Source organism: Grammomys surdaster, unplaced genomic scaffold, assembly GCF_004785775.1.
Source record: "Grammomys surdaster isolate TR1022 unplaced genomic scaffold, NIH_TR_1.0 187, whole genome shotgun sequence".
Taxonomy (NCBI): domain Eukaryota; kingdom Metazoa; phylum Chordata; class Mammalia; order Rodentia; family Muridae; genus Grammomys; species Grammomys surdaster.
Genome location: NW_021604632.1, coordinates 1,473,868 through 1,495,956, shown reverse-complemented (window position 1 = coordinate 1,495,956; position 22,089 = coordinate 1,473,868). Strand labels below are relative to the sequence as shown.

The 22,089-nt window shown below is 44.7% G+C and overlaps 1 protein-coding gene across 1 annotated transcript in view; it reads left to right on the top strand.

Annotated features, from left to right (window-relative positions):
* The window catches only part of Vat1l (vesicle amine transport 1 like), a 163,530-nt gene extending 143,009 nt beyond the window's left edge, over positions 1-20,521 (top strand). The window contains exons 8-9 of the mRNA XM_028768486.1: positions 18,652-18,735; positions 20,423-20,521. Of these exons, the coding sequence (XP_028624319.1) occupies positions 18,652-18,735; positions 20,423-20,521 (183 nt within the window). The remainder of the gene's footprint in view (positions 1-18,651; positions 18,736-20,422) is intronic.
* Positions 20,522-22,089: the final 1,568 nt, after the last annotated feature.

Below are 22,089 nucleotides of genomic sequence, written 5' to 3'. Positions count from 1 at the left end.
AAAGAGGGAGAGAAGGAGAGAAAGAAAGAGAATGTGTGTGTGCACACACACACACACACATGTGCACACAAACAAACATGGAAAGGTCAGAAGACAACTCCTCCCACTATGAGCCAAATTCAGGGAACTGATTTTGAGTTTCCAGGCCTGTGCCACAAGCACTTTTACCCACTGAGCCATCTCTCTGGACCCCAAATGTACATATTTTATCAACAATCTAGGTTGAACTCCCAGCTCTTCTTTCTATGATAGGGAACCCTATGCTGGGTCACCCTGGCAAGGATTTGGTACAGGAAGCTGTGGACTAACACTTGGGAAGCTGACTCTACCCTTTAGGAGACACGAAACAGGCTCTCTGCTTATGTAGGGGTTGCCCACACATCTTTCAAGAAAAACTCTAGGCTGTCCACCCCACAAGTGTGGATAAAATAACCCTCGGCAGAGTCCCAGAGACTTTCCACATCAGCAGTTCCCACATATAGGAGAAAGGTCTGGAGTTCTAAAGGCTGGAGGCTTTAGTGGTGGCAGGCCCCAATGACACGAGGAAGTCCTTGGTTCCAAAAGGGTTTATTTTCATGGCAGATGGTAGATGGATCTGGATGTACCCCCCTGAAACTCAGGTCAGACCTGAGTTAAATAGAGAGGGAGAAAGGGAGGAGGGTCTGGGGAAGAATGCTTAATTGGCTCTGCCCTCTGGCCTTCATTAGCATGTAAATCTCTAGGGCCTGAGGCCTGTAGTCACACCCTCTATCTGTGCACTTTGGGAGGGTCCCCCCCACACAATGGCCTACGTGACTCAACAATGTAGGTCAATGGAGACTAGACTGCATGTCAGGACCCTGGGTTCTGGGGATGTGGCCAAACACCTGCCGTTTTTTCCTTGGAGTCTCGGGGTTCCAGGCCCATGCCCAACCATGAACCAGGATACCCTTATGCAGTCCCACACACAAGCTTTCTCTAGACCCTGTCCCTTAATGTAGATTTTTAAAAACAGCAGAATTTAAATGAAGAAATGAAAATTAGCTATAATCTGGTAAGTTTTCTGCTAGGTATCATTTAAAGGTATATTTATATCCTTTGCATATGTAATAATTTACTTATCTATCATTATAAGCCAAATATAACTATTCTGGTTTGGTTGCCTTTTTAAATTTTTACTTGGCGGAACACTGTTTTGTGTTTCTTTAAATTCTTTAGCACTTATTTTAGTGTATGTGCATATATACACATATGTGCACTTACACAACACACATGCATGCCTGTGCATACCACTTTGCATATGGAGGTCTTAGGACAACTCGCAAAAGTCAGTTCTCTCCTTCTACGTGTAGGTTCCAGGAACTGAACTCAAGTCATGCATCTTGGCAGCAAGTGCCTTTGCCTCCTGAGCCATCTTCCCAGCCCTATTTTGTGTTTCTTAATGCAAGGATGTGTGTTCCTACAAGCCTTTGGCTCAAACTGGCTTCTATTTCCTCCCAAAGAATGAGTCAGGCCCACCTGCTACAATCCCATCATGCACCTCTGATTCTATATTTCAACTCATATCAGAGTAAGGTCAGACTCATCATAATCATTTGGGCTATAGGTTATTCTACTAACGCTGTGATTCTAATTCATGGGACCCATCCTTCAGTCCCTCCTCACCCCCGCCCATCATCATTCAGATCAAGCCCTCCAAACACAGCCAGGTGAAGTTCGGAAGGGTCTTCTGAGCGACCACACAGAGATGGTGAGTGAGTTTAATTAACAGTACAATATCCTGAAGGGCTCTTTCTGCACTGAGTGGAAATATAGTTATCTGATGCTTGCACAGAACACTGTGAGATCCAGTTCCTCCTCTGTTGGCCCAGAGTGGAAGGGCTTGTAGCTGTTGCTCTCTGATGATGTCCAATATGGTGTGATGCTTGGACCAACCAGGAACAAGGCCTCATCCAGGTGTCTATCATCTCAACCTCTCAAGGGATCTTAGCCAAGCCAGAGACTTCTCTCTTTTGTTCTTTCTATGAATCAGCCAAGCACAGTGAGTGACTAGCTCATGATGGACAGGCACTGTTTGTTAAATGAAGCCCTGTATGAATTTAGAAGTTCTAGAATGTCAGAGCCTTGGTGACATGCAAGTGACAGCAAGGCCAGTGTGATGGTTAGTGTTAACTGTCAATAGAATCTAGACTCTCTTCTGGCTGTTGGAGGTTATCTTAATGTTAATTGAGGTAGAAGGCCTGCCCACTGTGGGTGGTACAATTCCCTTGGCCAGAATCAGGAACTATATAAATGGAGATAGGGAACTGAATGGCAGCATGTACTCATCACTATCTGCTTTCTGGTTGTTGATACAATGTGACCTGTTGCTCAAAGCTTCTGCTACCATTTCTTTCCTACCATGATGGATTGTGCCCTTGAACTCTGAGCCAGAATAAACCCTGTACCCCTTAAGTTGCTTCTGTCAGGGTATTTTATCACAGCAATAGAAAAAGAAGCTAAGGCAACAAGTTGACCACTCCTTCACACACCAGGTGTGATTAAGCTGCGATCTAAATTTTAAGAAAAAGCATCCTAACTAATGTACATATGAAGTCAGAAACCAAACTGTGTTTTTCCGTTACCGAGCATCTTCTAAAGTATGTACTATACTCTCTAGTACCAGGGACAAAACAAAACCAAATCTCTGATAGACAAATCCCTGTCCAAGTTGTTACATGGGATTAAGATGAAACAAGGTGCTGTTTTGAAAAACAGGTCCACTAACCAATGGAATAGGGGTAATATATTCCCATGATGCTTTAGTTCTTAACTGAAGAGAATGCAGAGTAGTAGCATTTGGGAAAGCCTAGAAACATATTTGTCACTTGAGAGGGTTGCCTACAACTACGCAGTAGAACCAAGATATTTACTGTCCTGTGGGGCACAGGACAATGCCCAGAGTGAAGAAGCATCTGACTACAAATGCCATTGATTGAGTAATCCCTCCACAGAGGACAGAACAAAAGCAATGGCCATGGAGAAGCAAGTGCAGGGGAAATGGTATGTAGATGCTTGTGTGCTGCAGGCCCCAGCATCCTTCAGCCTTTGGTCCTCCTCCCCATACCTGTGTCATCCCCAGAAGTTTCCTACTCTCAAGTTACAACAATACCTCCAGCTCTTCGAGTATACAGAGCTAGCTTTTCCTTACTCTATCCTTTGACCTTGGGCAAGTCATTAACCTCTATAAATGCCGTTCTCCTTTCAACTCTCTTCCATGAGCGACAGAGGCTTCAGAAGAAGGAAAAATGGAAGAAGTATTTTTATATAACTCTGAGTGACAGTCTGACAGACTCCCACCCGATTCATGGGACTGAGGCAACAAAATGAGAGAATGCATATGAGGTGATCCGCTTGGTGACAGCACCTGGCAGGCCCCTGTCATGTCAGCTGCTATGATGGTACCACGTGATGTCCTTTGCCACCCCGGGGGACTTTACCACCCCTGCTTGTCCTTTTACACTTACCAAACTTTTTATTTTAGCTCTTGTCTGAAACCTACCTGGCAGGCAGTGACTCATATCACCGTGTACTTCTTCAGAGCCCAGAGCTCTCCCCATTTTTCCTCTTTCAGTGGAAGTAGCCAACAGAGACGCCCCTCCATCAGAGGGAGGAGGGACCAGCTTTCTGTAGGAGCACTTTGTACAGGATTGCTTTGTTCTAAATGGTTTTTACACAGAATCAGTCATTTTTTTCCCTCTTAAGTCAATGCGGCTCAATCCCCTTAAGTACTGAAATGTGCCCTCATTCCCTGCAAATCTGCCTCCTGTCTGTAAGTCTAAGGAAAATGTCACCTGTGCCTACTAAACCATAGCTTCCAATGTCACTGAGGTTCACTGTCATCCCCTTTGAATATGGCTAACCATTTGAAGAACTCCAAAAGCCCTGAAAGATCTTTGGATTCCTAAACAGGGTGTGTATATCTGTGTGTGGGGGTTGGGGGGGCTGTAGTGTGCGTAGTATGTGTGCAGTGTATGTGAGTATAGTGTGTGTGAGTATAGTGTGTGTGTTGTGTGTATATAGTATTTGTGAATATAGTGTGTATATTGTGTGTATGCATGTATGTGTAATGTATGTGTGAGTATAGCGTGTGTGTAGTGTGTGTATAGTGCGTATGTACATGTGTGTGTACTGTGTGTGTTTAGTGTGTGTGTTTAATGTATGTAGTGTGTGTTTGACTACAGTGTGTGTGTAGAGTGTGTGTATATATAGTGTGTATGTATATTGTATATGTGTAGTGTGTGTATAGTGTGTGTGAATATAGTGTGTGTAGTGTATGTGTAGTGTGTATGTACATGTATGTGTAGTGTATGTGTATGAGTATAGTGTGTGTGTAGTGTCTGTTATATTGTGTGTGTTTAGTGTGCGTAGTGTGTGTGACTACAATGTATGTGTAGAGTATGTATGTATATATATATATAGTGTGTATGTAGTGTGTGTATATAGTGTGTGTGTGTGTAGTGTGTGTATATTGTGTGTATAGTTGTATGTATATTATGATTGATATATATACATATATATATGTATATATATATATAGTGTGTGTGTGTGTGTGTGTGCATTTGCACGTTTATGTAGGTAAGAGGTCACTGTGTTGGGTGTCTTCTTCACTTCTTCACTGCCTTCTCCATCTTATTTCTTGAGCTTATGCATTTGAATAGACTGGCTGGCCAGTAAGCCCAAAGAATCCTCCTGTCTCTACTTCTCAGCAACAGATTTATTATGCACGAGCCATCACGCTTGAGGTCAGAGCATCAAACTCAGGTCTTCATGCTTACATGGCTAGTTCTTTACCAACTGAGTCATCTCCTTGGCCCTGGACTTCTTAGTCTTTTACCTAGTCCACAAACTCTTCCTTTTGATAATTCCAGGTGGAAACGTTCGGGCGTAGTAGAAAAGACACAGTTGTTCACCTGTGAGAAAATAAAACCCACGTGATCTGGCATTGACGTCATTACCTCCTTAGTAAGGACTAGGTCCTTTCAGGCAAAAGAGCATCTCTTTCCTGATTTGGGGATTTTTTTTGTCTAAAATATCCAAACCAAGAGTAAACTTTAAATATAGTTTCTGAGTTCCCCATTGTCTTGGGGAACTTTACAAATGTCAGAAGGTCATGTTAAATGTCAGAAGCTGGGGTTATTATCTTAACCCTCCATTATCTAGGTAGGACAGTTTTTCTCAGATTATTTGTTCTTCCATTTGTCCAAGTGATAGACTTCTTCCCAACCTTCAAGTCCCAGATAAGAAATCACTTCCTGTCGATGGCTTTCTCAGATTTTCATCCTTGGCTTACTCCCAGAAAAATACTTCTTTTTCTGTGCTCCTCATACCCTAACAACTCAACAAGCTAAGGTGTGTCTCAGTGTCAGGTGTATACCCAGCATGCATGAGGCTCCTGATATGGATATGACCCCCAGCACTGCAGTAGCAACAATCCAACATCGGACAGTTTGGAGTTTAGGGCTTTCTGAGAGCCTGTTCATCTCCAGAGAGGAAGCCCTTTGTATCCTCTTTGTCTCTCTTTGTATCCTCCCCCCTACCCCTACCCTTACCCCTACCCCTTCCCCTTCCCCCTCCCCCACCCCTGCCCCACCTCACACGCTGGAACCAACATTCACTAGTTGCTTACTTCAGTTCTTCTCAACCACTCAAATCCATTGCTAAGTAAACAAACAGGATAGCCAGCCATGCTATCTTGAGCACACCTGTAATCTTACCACTCGAAAACTAGGGAGAGAGAAGATCCAGAAGTTCCTGGACACTCTTGGATATATAGCAGGTTCAAGACCAGCTTCTGCTAGATGAGACTCTGTCAGAAAATAAATGAATGAGTGACTAAATCAAGAATTATCAGAGGCAAAGAAAGCACTCAACAGAATTTTTCCCTACCTTTTGCTTTAATTAAAAAAAAAAATCCTAGAGCAGTCTTAGTCTGAGTACCCAGACTTGCTATGGATTAGGCAGGGTCCCTGCTGCACAGCTGCCTTTGGCTCTGCTTAGTTCATTTGAACACCTATATGACCATGATACATATTTGACCAAGAGAGCCTATACCATCCAAATGCTCAAGACAAAAGAATGTAGCTCTGACTGGCTTTTTGCTTTTCTCTCCTCCTTACACTTGGGATGTGCCTGATGTCTTCTGAGCCACTGCTTGCCACTGATGACCCCATAAGAGTTCTCTTGAGGAGAGTGTAGAGATGGCTCAGGAAAGTGCTTGCCACGCAAGCCCAGGGAGGACCTGAGTTTAATCTCAAATCCCCATATAAGAAGCCACACACAATGTTACACATCTGTAATCCCAGCACAGGGGAGACAGGGGCTGAAGGATCCCTGGATCTGGCTGTCCAGGAACTGGTAAGCTCTGGGTTCAGTGAGAGACCCTGTCTCAAAACACACAGTAGAGAGTGATTGAAAGATAAGCTGGAGAGTGATAGCGATATCTCTAGTCTCCAAATGTACATACACATACACACACACACACACACACACACACATGCACACACACAGGGAACCCTCTTGAAGTATCCCCATTAGTATCCTCTTACCACGTACAGACTTGCCTTAAATGTAATAGCTAATTCACCTGCTTCCTTCTGAACTAGTTGTCATAGGTACAAACCCAGACTAGAGCAAGACAAGAGTGCTTGCTGGTTAATACAAAATTTAAGGGAGTACTCACTTTCAGGTGCTAACCCTGTACTTGTGTGGTTCTGAGCTCAAGCTCCTCCTTAAATATGGCTCAAGGTCCTGCGTTGCCTCAAAGATCGACCTGTAGCTTGTTCAAGGAGGAGATGAGGATTGCCTCATTTTTGCTCTCTTCCTGGTGGGTGAGACTGTGAGTCTTATTTCCAGTCACTCTCCCATGAAACCTTGAGGGACAAGGACTGGAGAAAGGACTCAACTGTTAAGAGCACTTGCCATTCTTGCCGAGGACCCATATTTGATTCTCCGTACCCATATCCTATGGCTTATAACTGACTGTAACTCCAGCTCTCACGAATCTGATACTCTCTTCTGGACTCCACAGGTAATTACAATTGCACCTACATCCACACACATGCACACAATTAAAAAATAAAATAGCTTTTTTTTTTAACTTGGTCCTCAAATCACTTTCCTATCTAAAACCAGGAAATGGTTTCCATAATAACCAAGAAATTGAGATCCTATGGCATGTCATGATTCTTCTGCTCTTAAATGTCTACTTTTGGTTTTCAGAAATCCTTGGTTCCTCTCAGAAATGGGCATGGTTAGTGTCATGTTCTACAGATGACCTTGCTGATGTGTCTTACAATTGTGGTATTTCTCAATTCTTCATTTTCAAAGCTTTTAATTTATCATCTAATAGGCACGGTGATTTCACAGAATTACCCATCTTCATTTCTTTTCCTATCTTAGGTGGACAGTCCTTATTGCTATTCATAACACAAGCTCAGCGCCCTAGTTAGTAAGTGGTGTCATTTGTACCTTAATGACTTTGGGCTTTTCACACCGTTCAAAAGAAAATTGAATATTATGAAGCAGTAAATGAAAGCCCCAAACAAAAACTGAGCTTTCTATAACCCTCCTTGCCCAAGTATGAAAGATTGAACCGCTCAGGTAGAAGACCGGGATGCAGGGATGGCCTGTTCGTGTGATATGCGCTCTTATTTCATCTCCACCGCTACGATAAAAAAACTTGGACAAAAAAAAAAAGCAACTAGGGGAGAAAGGAATGTATTTCAGCTTACAATTCCAGGTTGCAGCCTCCCATTGTGGGGAAGCCAAGGTGTCCAGAACGTCAAACAGCTGGTCACAGCACAGCTACAGTCAAGAGGGAAAGAGAGAAACAAACCTTGCTCGTTTTCGCTCAGCTCCATTTTTCTCACTCATTCAGTTCAGGAGCCTCCACACAGGGAACTGTGCTTCCCACACTGGGCTGGGGCTTCCCCATATCAATGATCTCAATCAAGACAAGTCCCTACCGCCATGTCCACAGGCCAACCCCAGGTAGATACTCCCTCATTGAGACTCTCCTCCCAGTGATTCTATATCTTCACGTTGCCAAAGCTAGCCATCACAATACGTACCCTGGAAAATCCCAGACACCTTTCCTGCATCTAAGTTCATACTAACTCTGTTCTTATAGTCTCCATGGCCACTGATGTGGGAGGACCTTTTCCCACATTCTCCTATTGGTTGGAATCGTCCTCTCTAACCAATACCCCGTCACTACAAAAAAACAAAAACAAAAACAAAAAACTCACTCCATTCATTATTTAAATTCCAGTTCAATTATTTCTTTTTCAGACTTCTCCCTGGTCCTCCAGCCCCTATCCACATTGTCCTCACGCCAGTGAGCCATGAGCAAATGGCAATGTCGTGCCTAAGCTTGTGTTTCTGTATGGCTGTAAGTGCCACACTGAGAGGGACTCTTGCAGACACCATGTGCCTATGACAGGCCTCCCTGAGCTGAGTCTGACTGTACATTCAACACATTTTGTTTGACACTTTAGCCCAGGCTGGCCTCAGATTCATAGCAATCCTCTCTAACGATAAGCCAGCTTCAATAAAACTGGCTAAGGTTTTAAATTTCCTAATCCGAATGTCCTAGATACAACAGCAGCAGGTTAACCGATGGGTCTGAAGACTTTGAATGAGGAGAGTGGCCACTGAGGTACTTCAGATTTAAGGAAACCATTAAAGAAGTTGAGATACCTAGAAAGCAGCAATGGCGGAAAGGGCTTGCCATCCCAGGCTTCAGGGGTGTGCAAGAAAGAAGCATTAGCATTTCTGGGCTTCTTAGGCTCAGAGCCTGATCCCTGACGGACCCTCTAAGCTGTGTGCTTTCCATCCACTTTTTAATAAGCCAATTAAAAACAAAATAAGTAAGAAACAAAGCCAGAAGATGGAGATTCATTCAGTGTGGTCACTATGGGAAGTGGACAAAGAGATCCAACCCCCACCTGACCCCACAGTACCAAGGGTTACTTGTTTCAGTGGTCTGAGAGCCAAAGAGAAAGGCCCAGACACCTCTGTAAAATCTCTAGATGCTTGTCAGTACAGTCAAACTACCAAATACCAGAGAAGAAGCTGGAGCCAGGAGATGGCTGCAGTTACAAAGAGCCCCTGCCAGAAATCTGCCCCAAGGGAGGGATAACCAAAGGGAAGCCTCCACTATCCCTCCTGTCTTCTGTTCTGCCAGAGACTCTTATGGCAGAGGAGTGAACAAAGAGGCTGGAGAATGGATGAGAGGCCCAATATCTTAAGAGTAAACAGAACAGCAAGGGTGCCATCCGTGAGTCAGCCTTACTAGACTTCTGGAAACTTCATCTCTCCTAGTTATGGTGTAGATAAAACTAAACAGGGTCGGCTGTAATTGCGCCACAGTTCTCCTGCTCCTACATGCTGTGAGCCAATTAAAATTTCCCTGCGGGTCATGCCCTGACTGTTAAATACAATGGACCTCATGCAGAGCATGAACCGAAGGCACCAGATGAACTATGCTAGGTTGCTGTGTAGAGGCGACACAAACAAACCATGAACCCTGCGTGAGTAAGGCTTCCTGCACACAATGAAGATGCTTTAAATAAGTAATTCTGTGAACCTCCATCAGGAGACTGCAACCACCATGAGGGTCTGTCTTTAACCTTGCGTGCAACCGCTAGAACACTTCGCATGATAGAGGATAGGTTTGGAGAACAAGAGTCTTGCCTAGGAGTCTATTAAGAGATGAGAGGCCCAGGATACCCACTAAGGGCTGTTCTCAGTCAGTGCACTCTGGCTTAGCTTTGCTGCTTGTAAACCTGCTGGACCATCAGATCCAGGATGCAAGAAGGCACCTGCCTTCCTCCTTCTGAGCTCTTCACCTTCTTTCTCTCTCTCTTTTTCCTAGTCCTGAAGCTCAGATCCTGGGGCCTACTCAATCTCAGATCCACATTTTAGGGCTGGAGATGGGAGAGGAAATGGCTGTCCACCCCATTACGTTGTTCAACAATGAAGGTCAAAGGTGACACTGGGAACCTCAGAGAGATGTGCATTATTTTATCATCATTATGGTTGTCACCTGTTCTGACTTGTTCCTGTGTTCCTGCATCATCATGAGCTATCTTTAGCTCCCGGTACCCTCAGTCTCTGTGGTCAATTACCAGGTCCTGTCAGTCACACCACATGACCCCCATGTCACAATCACATCTGACTGTCACATGTGCAGGGCCAGAGGCAAGAGCCTAAGCAGAGGCATCCAGCTCATGAATGGCCACTTTTTTCACACCCTCAAGTCCCAGCTGAGCCACTAGGAAGGTAGAAAAGTCCCGGCTTTGTCTGAGAGCTATATAATCTGAGAAACCTGGGAGTCAGTGGAGAAATCTGTGTTGATGGCAGCTGTTGTCTGTTGTCGTTGAGTGGCTATCCTCTGACCCCACAACATCTTTACTCCATAGATGTGACTGTAACAGCAGGAGGAAGGCCTCTGTCTGGCTTCCAGTGTGTAATATCCCCCCTCTCTCTGGACACCAAACAGAACCCAGCTGGAGTCCACCTTTTCTAAGGGGGAGGGGCAGCTCATAAAGTAATAAATGATCCCACCCAGAGAGGTAGTTTGGCAAATTAAGGCACTTGCCACCAAGCCTGGCCACCTGAGTTCTATGCCTGGGAGCCACATAGTGTAATGAGAGCCCAAAGTCCCAAAGGTTATCCCTCTCCCTCTGTGTGTGCACCATGAAGCACATATAGGCATGTACATGCATCTGCATGCCCACACACACACATACACACACACACACACACACACATAAATAAACGTAATGAAAGGAGGAAGGAATTAATTATCCTGGGGCTCTGTGGGAGAACTTGGTTATCTTTCAGAATTCCAATAGAGGGCGCTAAAACCTCAGGTTTCCTCCTAAAGTAACTTTGGGTAGAGAACGTCTTCCTGGGCCTGAGCAGTCATCACATGAAATTAGTCTGGGCCAACCACTATGCCCCAATTCCTGATATGCTATCCCTGTCACTCTTTACAATGGTTTCATGAGGTGGCCCTAATCTTGTGATGGACAGAGGACATCTTCCCTCCAAAGACATCTGTATTTTCACCCTCAGAACCTGAGGTCATGTGACTTCACAAAGCAAAGGGAATTTCACAGATGAAGCTAACTTAAGGATCTTGAGATGCGTGGGTTATTCTGGATTATCTTTGGGGCTCTGAGTAACCACAAGTGTCCTTAAAAGTCAGAGGTAAGAGAGCCAAAGCTGGGGAGATGAAGACATTCTACCCTACTGGCTTTGAAGATGGTAGGAGGAACATACTGGCGAAGGGATAAAAGTTCCTAGAAGCAGGAAAAGTAAAAGAAATGTGTTCCCTCTTTGAACCTCCAGAGAGAAACATAGCCTTGACTCTACCTTGATATTAGGTAGGTGTGACCCACATCTGATTCATGGCCCCAGAGTTATGGGAAAATAAATCTGTTCTTTGAGCACTATGCTATAAGTAGTTTTACATTAGGGAGAGCAAACGTATACAAGACTTTACCTACCCTTCACAGGGGGAGAGTGTACCAGGAACATTAGGTAATAACATCATTCAGATTCCAACTGAGGTCCTGAGGCTTTGCAAGGCTGTCTAGATTCTCCTCGGGAATGGCAGATAGTAAGTAGGAAATACTGGGGTGGGGTGACAGGGACCACTGGGGAGGTCTGCTGTGCTTCCCCGTCTTACTGAATAAGGAGATTGCCCCTCTTCTCTGCCATCTTTTCTTCATAACCAAACATCATTCCCTTTTGAGTACTACCTTTTTGAGGGGTCCGTAGAATGTTTCTCTGTATGATTAACCTGTTTAAGAGGGGGAAGTGAGTGGAGCAGGGGCTAGAGCGATGGCTCAGCAGTTAAAAGCATTTGCTGCTCTTCCAGAGGAGCTGAGTTGGTTTCCCAGTACCCATATAGGGTGGTTCACAACTACTTGTAACTCCAGCTCTCAGGGGAGGGAGGGCAGAGAGACAGCGCCCTCTTCTGGTCTCCAAGGGCATAGCACTCCCACAGGCAGTGCACACATACACCCATGAATTTAAAAATAAAGCCTTTAAAAAAAAAAAAAGTGAAGCACATCCATTCTACCTGGGCCAAATGAAAGAAGGAGTGGATAGCACAGGTGTCACTATTTCACATACAAGGAAGAAAGCACAGGATACCAAACAGTGTTATCCAGAAGAAACAGAACTACCACTATCTGCTTGGGTTGCCATCCAACTAAAGCCTCATGATGAACAGCAGCGTCAGAAAAGGCTCGTGTAACTTCAGGATACATTCAGAGGAGTCTGAATGACACATCTCGGATTCCCTGCCTCCCACCGTGTGGATAAAAATCCCACTGCTGGTGGATGTGGCCTGAGAACCTCCACAATGCCCAGTCCTGGGAAATCCAGCTGCTGAGACTCAGCTGGACAGTCTAACAACTAGCAGAAGCTGTTGTCTCCCACAGGGTATGGGGTATGGGAAGCACAACTCTGATTAGGAACAGGCTCCTCCAGGCCACCCGGGAAGTACTGAACAGGCCACCAAGCGACAGCTACCCAACTCTGGGAAATGGGGTAGTCACAAGATGGAAACCCACGGTCACATAGAATCTCAACCATGCCATGTGTTCACTGTCCATTTATTTATTCACTTTTTTTCTGCAGGTTATCATGTGCTGACCATCCTTTGTACTGGGGGGCTCCAGTAGACAGCCTCAAGATGCTTGTTAGCCATGTGAGGTCTCTGAGTATTTGGAGAGGGGCTGATCTGACTTGAGATATTATGTAAGCTTATAGTATACCCCAGATTCCTAAAACACAGAGCAAGCACACACATCATTAACTTAATATCACTTTGAGTATATTAAAATGGGAGAACTTTAAATAGTGTCCCAGTGACAGTTGTCACTGCGACAGATGTTATGACCAAAAGCAAATTTAGGGGAGAAGAGGGTTTATTTCCATCCACAAGTCACAAGTTCATCACTGAGAGAAATCAGTACAGGAACTTAAAGTGGTGACCCTGGAGGAACAGTGCATGGTGGACAACTCATAGATATCTGCTTCCAAAGCTCTCTGATACAAGCCAGGACTACCTTGTTAGGGAATGGTGCCACCCACAGTGGGCCTCATATATGTAACAAGACAAGCCCACACAGACCTGCCCACAGGCAAATCAATCTGTTCTAGGAAACCCATCCACTGAGACTCCCTTCTCACACAACACCAGGATGTTGACAGTTAAACCCAAGTAGGACAAGCATATTTGGTAAAATAACATGATTACAATCGATTTCAACAGTGGCTTCTTAACAATGTCTCTTCCCGTGCCTAACTAGAAACCACTTTGGTCATAGCTGTAGCTTGCTTTAGGTTTGTTTTTGACTGTGTTGTTCTGTAGGCTTACAATATGAAGGCTGACCTAGATGTTCCAAGCCCAGGGATGGCGCTGTTGTTATTCCTCAGCCTGACACACTAAGATCCCTCAGTACTTGGCTAGATTATGGGAGTCAAGTACACAGTACACAGAACAAGTACCTAAAAGAATTTTGCAGCTGTGTTGTCAGCTGAGTTAGTGAAAGGACTGAGGAGCTCCGAGAAGTGACCTGGAAATGTACAGAAGCACAGAAGACAGCCCACTGAGCTTCAGGCATATCTTAAGTTGTGAGGTAAAGGGTGCTAGAATTGAGGGAAGGATTTTGGCCACTAGGGTAACAGACATCGCTCCTGGGGCCTCCATCTAGAGCAGCAGTGCACTTGGCAAGCCACCAGTGAAACTTTGGAATGTTCCAGCAGTCACATTCAGAAAAGGACAAGATAAGTTAAATGTGTCTTCCTTGAGCCAAGGTCTAAATATTATAATTTTAATCTTTAAGCATTGTCCGCAGTTCTCAGTAAGATATTTTATACCTTTTCAGTTTTTTTTTTAATTTATAGGGTTTTTAAAGTGTGTGCGTGTACATGTGCACATGTGCACACACATGTATGTGCATGTAGTATGTGTGCAGATAGCCGTGGAGTCTAGAAGAGAGCACTGATTCAGCCCAGTGGTGGAGGTACAGGCAGCTGAGAACCACCCAATGCCTAGTATGGGTGCTAGGAACTAAATTCTGATCCTTTGCAAAAGCATCGTGTGCTCTTAACCACTGAGCTGTCTCTCCAGCCCCTATTTTTGCACTCGGGTGGCCTCATAAGTACTAAATCTTTGAAGTCTGGTATGAATTTTACAGTGACCTTGTGTGGCAGTTGTCACAGGTGACCTGTAGCTACTGGGTTAGGTGAGCCAAGCCTCCTTGACTCTATTTTTAATGCAATGTTGGTTTCAAACAGAAAGGGACATTAGGATAGTCTTTCTAGGGACTCCCCAGTAAATGTTCGGGGAGACAAATCTCCCCAGGGGCTATTAAACATCTGAAGAACATCACCTATTAGGGGACCCTTTATAAGCTGATAAATTTGCTTTTGTTTGTCTGTTTGTTCCTTTGGTTGGCTTTGGGGTTTTTTCTCTATACTTTATTTTTTTATTGGAGATTTTATTTACATTTTAGGTGTTATCCCCTTTCCTCATTTCTCCCCCACCCAGAAACCCCCTATCCCATTCCCCCTCCTCCTGTTTCTATGAGGATGTGCCCCCACCCACCCACTCCCACCTCCTTGCTCTCGAATTCCCCTACACTGGGGTATCCAGCCTTCATGGGACCAAGGCTCTCCTCTCCCACCTATGCCCGACAAGGTATAATACTGTGTTTAGCCTTTCCATACAGGAGCATCCGCACGCTCTTGGGGTGTGGCCAACACAGCCCTGTAATGGGTTTTGCCCAGAGTCCTAAGAAGAGGCAACTGGTACTCAGGCCTACCACTCAGTGCTCCCTTCTAAGTGACAGCCAGAAGCAAACCTCTCAGAGGCTTCCTCATTGTGTTTCTTCCCGGACTGTGAAAAGGCGATGCAGACATTCCCTCAAGAAGCTCGGTGTACAGATGAAACAGCTCCATGCGTGCAAAGTGCTACACACGGCGCCTGATAAAGAATTGATCAAAAGTAGTAGTCTCTTTCCTTCTAAGCCTCTGCCAGTGGGGCTCCTGCACAACTCCAGGAGCATCCTTAAAAGAGCATGGAGAGTCTGACAGCAGGACTGGGGTGGGGGTAATTAAATGACCTCTGGAGATTACTCCTGGCCCTTTATCCATTTTCTGCAGACAGCTTCAAGGCAACGTTTCATTTCAGAGAGAAATTTCCAAAACTATGCAGATTAAAGACAACCCTACAGGGGGGCTTCTCCTAACCCCTCAAGCATCACGATTCACTTCAACTAGTGAGAAAACAGTTCTTTGCTTTTTTTTTTCCCCCTGGACTCTAGCTTAGTACAGAAGCAGCTTAAAGTGTGCCTGTCTCCTGTCATCGTGGTTGTTCCAGATGCTGAGACAGGAGGATTATAAACTCATTGTCTACTTGGACTACAGACTGAGTTCCAGGCTACCCTGGGAAAATTTAGTAAAACCCTGTCTCAAATTAAAAGTAAAAAGTAGGCTGGGGTGTGGCTTGTTGGTCGAGCATTTGCCTAGAATACATCAGGAAGTACATAGGGACATGGCTCAGTGGTAGATCAGTTGCCTACAATCTGTCAGTAAGGGGTTAGGGGTTAAATCAGCAGTAGAGTACCAGGGTAGAAACCATCAGGAAAGGTCTAAGAACATGGCCCAGTAGTGCAGTGCTTAGTCAGAATTCACCAATGAGGAGATAGAGGTGTGACTCAGTGGTAGAGCGCTTGCCTAGAATCTGACCATGTGGGACTGGGGAGCAGTGGTCAAGTGTTTTGCCAGAATCCACCATGAATGGGCTAAGGGTGAGAGACCAGTAGTAGAGCATTTGCCTGGTTGTGCAGGAGGTACCTGGGGTTCCTAATACCCAAGAGGAGCATTGTGAGAGTCCTTCTACTTCTGAGAACCAAGTGAAACAATCTGCTCTAGGTAAAATTGAGGGGGAAATGCTGGATTTGAACTCTCTCCAACCACACTCTGTTCCCGGTAGCCATGTCATCTTTGAATAAATTACTTATGTCCTTTAGCGTCAGGTCACTTACCCTTAAAATGGGCACTATATGAATCTGGCAAGCTAAGCATTACATATGCAAAGTAGGAGGCTGTTAAACATTTATAACTTCACTTACCCCTGCCCCCCAAAAAACCCTGTCAACTGTAAAAGCATTTGTGACTTCATAAGCTCAGGACAGGGTAGCAGGAGCCAGGTATGATTTAGCTGGGTCCTTTGGCTTCCACAAGGCTACAGTCAAGATGTCAGCCGAAATATGATCTCATTTCAAGGTTTGATTGGACAAGTATTTACTTCTAAGTTCTTTGGGGATTGTTGGCAAGATTCAGTTCCTCAGAATGGCTAAGGGTCTCAGTTCTTAACTGGCTATTGAATGGAATTCATCTTAGAGGTCTCTGTCGTGTAGGGATTCCACAGGGCAGCCCCCCGTTAATGCAGTATGCAGCTCTGGAGTCCTTGCAGTGTAGATGGCTGTGCCCTTTTGTAACATCATCTTGAAAAGGAGAGTCCCATCACTTCCGCTGTGCTCTGCAGGGAAGCAGGTCCCCTAGCTCCAGCCGACACTCAAGGAGAAAATAATCCAGGGATATGACTCCCACAAGGGGCAACGAAACATACTAGCAACCATCTGTCACAACCTAGAGCTTTTCGGTAAGCACAGTGAGCCCGCCTCATCTACAGATTCTACATCCGCAGTTTCGGCAAACGTTGATGAGGAAATAACTGGGGGGAGGGGAGGAATACATGAATATGAAGACTTTGATTTGCTGTCGTGATTCGCTCTATGGTAGAACAGCACAGTATCACGTGGTATTTGGTGGTACAAATAACCTAGAAAAAAACCTTAAAGTCTATGGGGAAATGCGTGTAGGTTCTATACAGATGCTTACCACGCTGATTTATACAAGAGCACCCACACATGTTGGAATCCATGGAGAGCTTCGGAATCAACCTGCCACAGATACCCAGGGGCAACCATGGTATCGGTTTTTATGACCAAGTGTGAAAATACTTCAGAAGTCACCATGTAAATGGAAGGACTCAACTGGTTTTTTCTCGGGGTCAAAAACAAAAAAATCAAGAATCACGTGACATTATCAGTTTAAAAAACATGTTGTTCCTCACCACAAAGAGACAAAAAAAAAACCAACCCTGCATTGGAAAGACCCATTAAATTTATATTAAGTGTTGATTTGACAGCACATGACTATGTAACATTATATGGAAGATAGATAGAGTCAAAACACCCTCCTCTCCTTCCCCTAACTTTCAAGGCGCACCTGTAAGCCTTCCTAGCTGTTTTATAATACCTACATTTTTATAGAGGTGTAAATAAAGGTACTTCTTTCAGTTTTTCTCATTTAGCAAGATTACAAAAGCATTTGATCCTGCTGTGTCTCCTTTATAATTAGCGGCATATAGCTTTCTTTTCCTTAAACAGCTATGCAACATCCCCACTCGGGTAGAGGAATGTAAAAAGCCATTGTTTATTTACCCATCCCTTTATGGCGACACATAAGCTGTTTCAGTGTTTTGCCGCTAAACACGACAAAGCCATTATCTTTTATGTTTTTCTCCCATAAATGGAATTGTGTCTCTAAAGCCCCAGAAAAGCAATTTGAACACAAACATTTTAATGGTTTTGTGAGTTTGGATCCAAATGAATAGGAGCCTTTGATTTTCAAACAAGCAAACATTTCTCCATCAGCCACAGGCTGATTTCCCTACATGCAGTTAACTATGTCTGACTTTTTTTAAAAAAAGAATGTCAGAGCATCTAGCCTTGAAGCTGAAAGAGCAAGAATATTAAAATTGTGAGACCTTACAAAAATATTTAGACTCCACCTATTATAAGTTTTTATAAATTGACTTCTGTGAAGCAAGAGATGTGGCATCCCTATTTAACTTTCACTTGAGACATGCAGAGCAGGCAAGGTTCAGTTGTCTTCTCCACTAATCCCCACAGCGCCCCCTGCAGTTCACGTTCTGCACAGCAGCAGACAGAAAGGCTCAGAACAAATGGGTTTTCCCTTCCCAGAGGATCACCTTCCTTCATCTTCGTCCCCCTCCCGTCCCGCAGTGACATTCTGGAATCTGATAAGCGCCTGGACATGGGAAAGGAAACCATAGATCCTAGTTTCTAGGAAGGATGCACCTCAGAAGAGAGTACCTGCTAGGTGGAAGCAGTTTCATCCCAGCAATTGGAAAGTTAGGGCATTTCACAAATGGCGGGTTTTGCCATGGTAACTAGTTTATTTAGTCAAATCATGAAGCAGTTACGTAACACTTACATTGGCGGGTCTCAGATGACCCTCACAAACACTCTTATTGTTTAACATTCCGTCAGACCATTCTGACTTATAAAATATATTTTTATCCTCTCGTTGTGAAAACTATAACCCTTATTTTTCAGACCCAGAAGACTTACAGACAAGTCAGCTTGCGTGATTGAATAGATTTGCACCACAAAGAACTGCTGGTTGAACCACTATTTTAGCTGCAGCGCCCTCTGGTGGATGGTCGGTGGATTGACTTCTTTAGGCACATTTTCCGGAAGCCTGATCTCACTAACTTCTAACCTTGTGTTCCAGGTAAAGGAAGCCATGCAGCGCATCCACGACCGAGGGAACATCGGGAAGTTAATTCTGGATGTGGAAAAGACCCCGACCCCGCTGGTAAGTGGAATGTTAAGGAAACTACCCAGCTCAACATCAAAGACAAACCGATGGATCCTCAGGAGTAGTCACAGCTGGTGTCCAAGGAAATACAGGCAGCTTACAAGTTCCGAGAGACTAGGAGTAATCACTTGATGCCAGAATGAGGAATTAGCTATGGACTAACGAAAGTGGAGATGGAAAAATGAAAGTGTTTGAGAAAGACAGGAAAATTGCTGAGTGAGGACAGACTGTAAATGGATAGGAAAAAAAAATGTTTGCAGCTGTTATCTCTAGGAACCAATGGAAAGGCTTCCTAGTTAATCTTAACGCACATTCTTGGGCCCTACAGAATGCTGCCCAATGCCTCTAGGATGCCTCCTGATACTTCTCTTGAATTCACTTGCTTTCATCTGGATAAAAGTCCTAATATCCAGGCAATCCACAAGAATACAGCATATCAGATTTACCTGTTCCCAAAGTATCTGCTTTTGGGGAGAGGTAGCATATGACGTAGCCCTTAGCCCACAGTCTCCGACTGCTTGCATTCAAAGCCTGGTACTCAGTCCCGTTTGCAACCTGGGAAAGTTGCTTTTGCGCACCAGCTTTGGTCCTGTTTACAAGCTAGAGATTGACAGGTTCTTCCCAGTCAGTTAGAAAGGCAGTCACTGAGTGTGGCTGGCCATCCTAAGTTCTAGGTAAGCTAAACAGAGAGGAGGAGGTTTGTGTAGCAGTATCTGTCACTTTCAAGAAATATAAGTAAAATGAGTAAAATGGTCCATGGCTTCAGTCCAAGTGTATATTTTCAGAAACAGATCGTTGTCTTCTGTAGTACAGGTATAAAGGCCATTTCACTCCATAGAAGACAGTTAAAGAGAGAGTCATTTTGTGCCACTTAAGCTGCTGATAACAGTATGGATATAGTTTTTAGGACACGAAAGTCACAGGGCTGTTGAAGAGGAGAATGATAGCATGGGATTACGAAGAAAGAACTAGGGTTCAAGGACTCCCCTGCAAATACACTGTGGTCTATGTAAATAGGTCTCTTTCACTCCCATGCATAGAAGGTTCTAGAGCTGCCCTGGCCAACTATTGCATTTAAACAAAATATCTGGCACTGGCTTTCCATGCAAAGGTACTGCTTGTCTCCATGAACCCATGATATCCTGCTGGTCCTTGGTCTAAGGTTAGGTCTACTTGACCAAGGGTCAGAACCCATCACGTTAAGGCCAAAAGATGCTCCCAATTCAGGCCAAGAGCTCAGCTCTATCCCTGTTAAGTTACTGTTCTTGTTTTCTGGGAATGTTTTTACCCTGACACCCAAAGGAAGAAAGAGACAGTGAAGAATGGGTATTTGAAGCTTCAGTGGTGGGGAAGATGTCTCATCGCATCTAAAATAGAAGGCTAGAATTGAAGGGATGACAACATGAAGTCAAGCTGAATCCAGAACATCATGGGATTCAGGATGGATGCAAGGAGGTCATCTCCAAGGCTATTAAGTGATATTAAAAGTAGCAGCAGGGCCTTAGCAGGTACTAGTAAAAGGTATGGAAGGAGTCCTCAGAAGGACTTCCTCCTATAGGAATGACCAATCTGAAAGAAGTCCATCCCATGATGCTTCAACCCATCCCATGATGCTTCATCCAATGCTCAGAGGTGGTGAGGGAGTGGGTACATGGCCTCCATCATGACCTCTGTTGAATTGCAGATGGCCAATGACAGCACAGAGACCAGCGAGGCAGGGGAGGAAGAAGAGGACCATGAAGGTGACAGCGAAAACAAAGAGAGAATGCCCTTCATCCAGTAAGCCAGACCTCACATCCAAGAAGATGGAGGATGGCTGGGAAGAAGATGGCCACCAGGAGAACTCTTCTGTGCCCCAGTGAACAAATGCTGTAGTCCAGTGTGTGTCGTGTTTGTCTGCAGTCAGCCAAGCTAAGAAGCTGTTGATCACTGTTGTGTTTGGAATTAAGTGCCAATCCCATCCCATGCAGTATTGTGTCCCTTCCTGGTCTGTGTATCACGCTCTCCCTCTCCCTTGAAACAAACCCATCCTTCTTCGGGTCCTTCTTGACAGTTCTAGAATAGCCTTGCAAACTAATACTAGCCCACAGGGCCCAATGTCAGAAACCAGGCCACGTTTGATTGAAAGGTGTTGTCACAGAGCACTGTTCAAATCCCACTCTTCTTCAGGCCAATGACACTCTTTGCCTGCCAGCAATCAGCCATGCCTCTAACCATGGCACTTATCAGTCTGTCTAGTGGCAAGAGAGTAGGCCAGGAGTATTCACAACCCTATACAGACAGAATTCTCCAAGCAGTTTCTTTGTCACTTTTTTTCTTAAATGCTATATCCCTGCATGTGTCTCTGCACCTTAAGGTTTGAGCCTCTCTTTAACCCTCTTCCCTGGTTCTTATTTATAAACTGAGGGAGGCAGATGTGGGTTCTTTCCTGGATAGAGATGGGTCAATGGCATCTATCTGAGGGCCAGCTACAGAGACCTTTCCTCTGAAACCATACTCATGAGCAAAGTCCTCCCTATGTCCACACATGGCTTATCAAAATCCTAAGAAAACGTCCCAAATGTAGCCTAACTCAGATGTCATTAAACTCACCTGAGTTCCTGCCCTCAGCCTTTAGCAATTACCAACTGCTATTGTTAAGTTCCTGCCCAGGAAACACTTTCCCCAAGGAAGAGCTCCCTTGAAGACCATATTTGGGATTGATAAGTCAATTGGTTTCTCTTGCCTACTCAAAGCACTTTCTAATGTGTAACCTGCACTAGGGATACAGATGGTGGCTGCCCAGCATCTGATGCCAAGTGCGTGGTCCTCCACTCCAACACACAAAACCATGGTGCTGATTTGTAGGTTCCTTAAAAATTGGGAGCCAAACTGCTTGATCAAAGACCCTGTTCAATTTTACAGCTTGAAAGAAACATCCTCGCCGTTTCTAATAGGCTTCGAAATGACATGCGTTACCACAGAGGAAGAGGAGTCTCCCTTCCTCCAAAGTGGGGTTCCATATTGCCACCTTCCCCAGCCCTTCTGTCCTAAGAGGTCACACATCTGCCACTCACGAACCAAGCTAGGTATCAAAGGAACCCATGCAGTGAGCACCCTGAACTTATTTTGTTTTCTGGAAGACCTAAGTGAGCTCCCATGACCTTGGGTTGGTGTTCCGAGTTTCTAAACATCCTTGAAGACTTAAGAGGGTTCAAGTGTTGCCCACTTTTTCCACTTACTGCTTCAGCGGGCACCGTTTTCCCTCTTGGACTGGGAAGGAACACGGCTTCAATTCCCCCGCTTGGTTTGCAAAGTTTCTGTAGCCAGTCTTCTGTCACCCGCCACATTCCTTTATCTCCGTCCTGATTC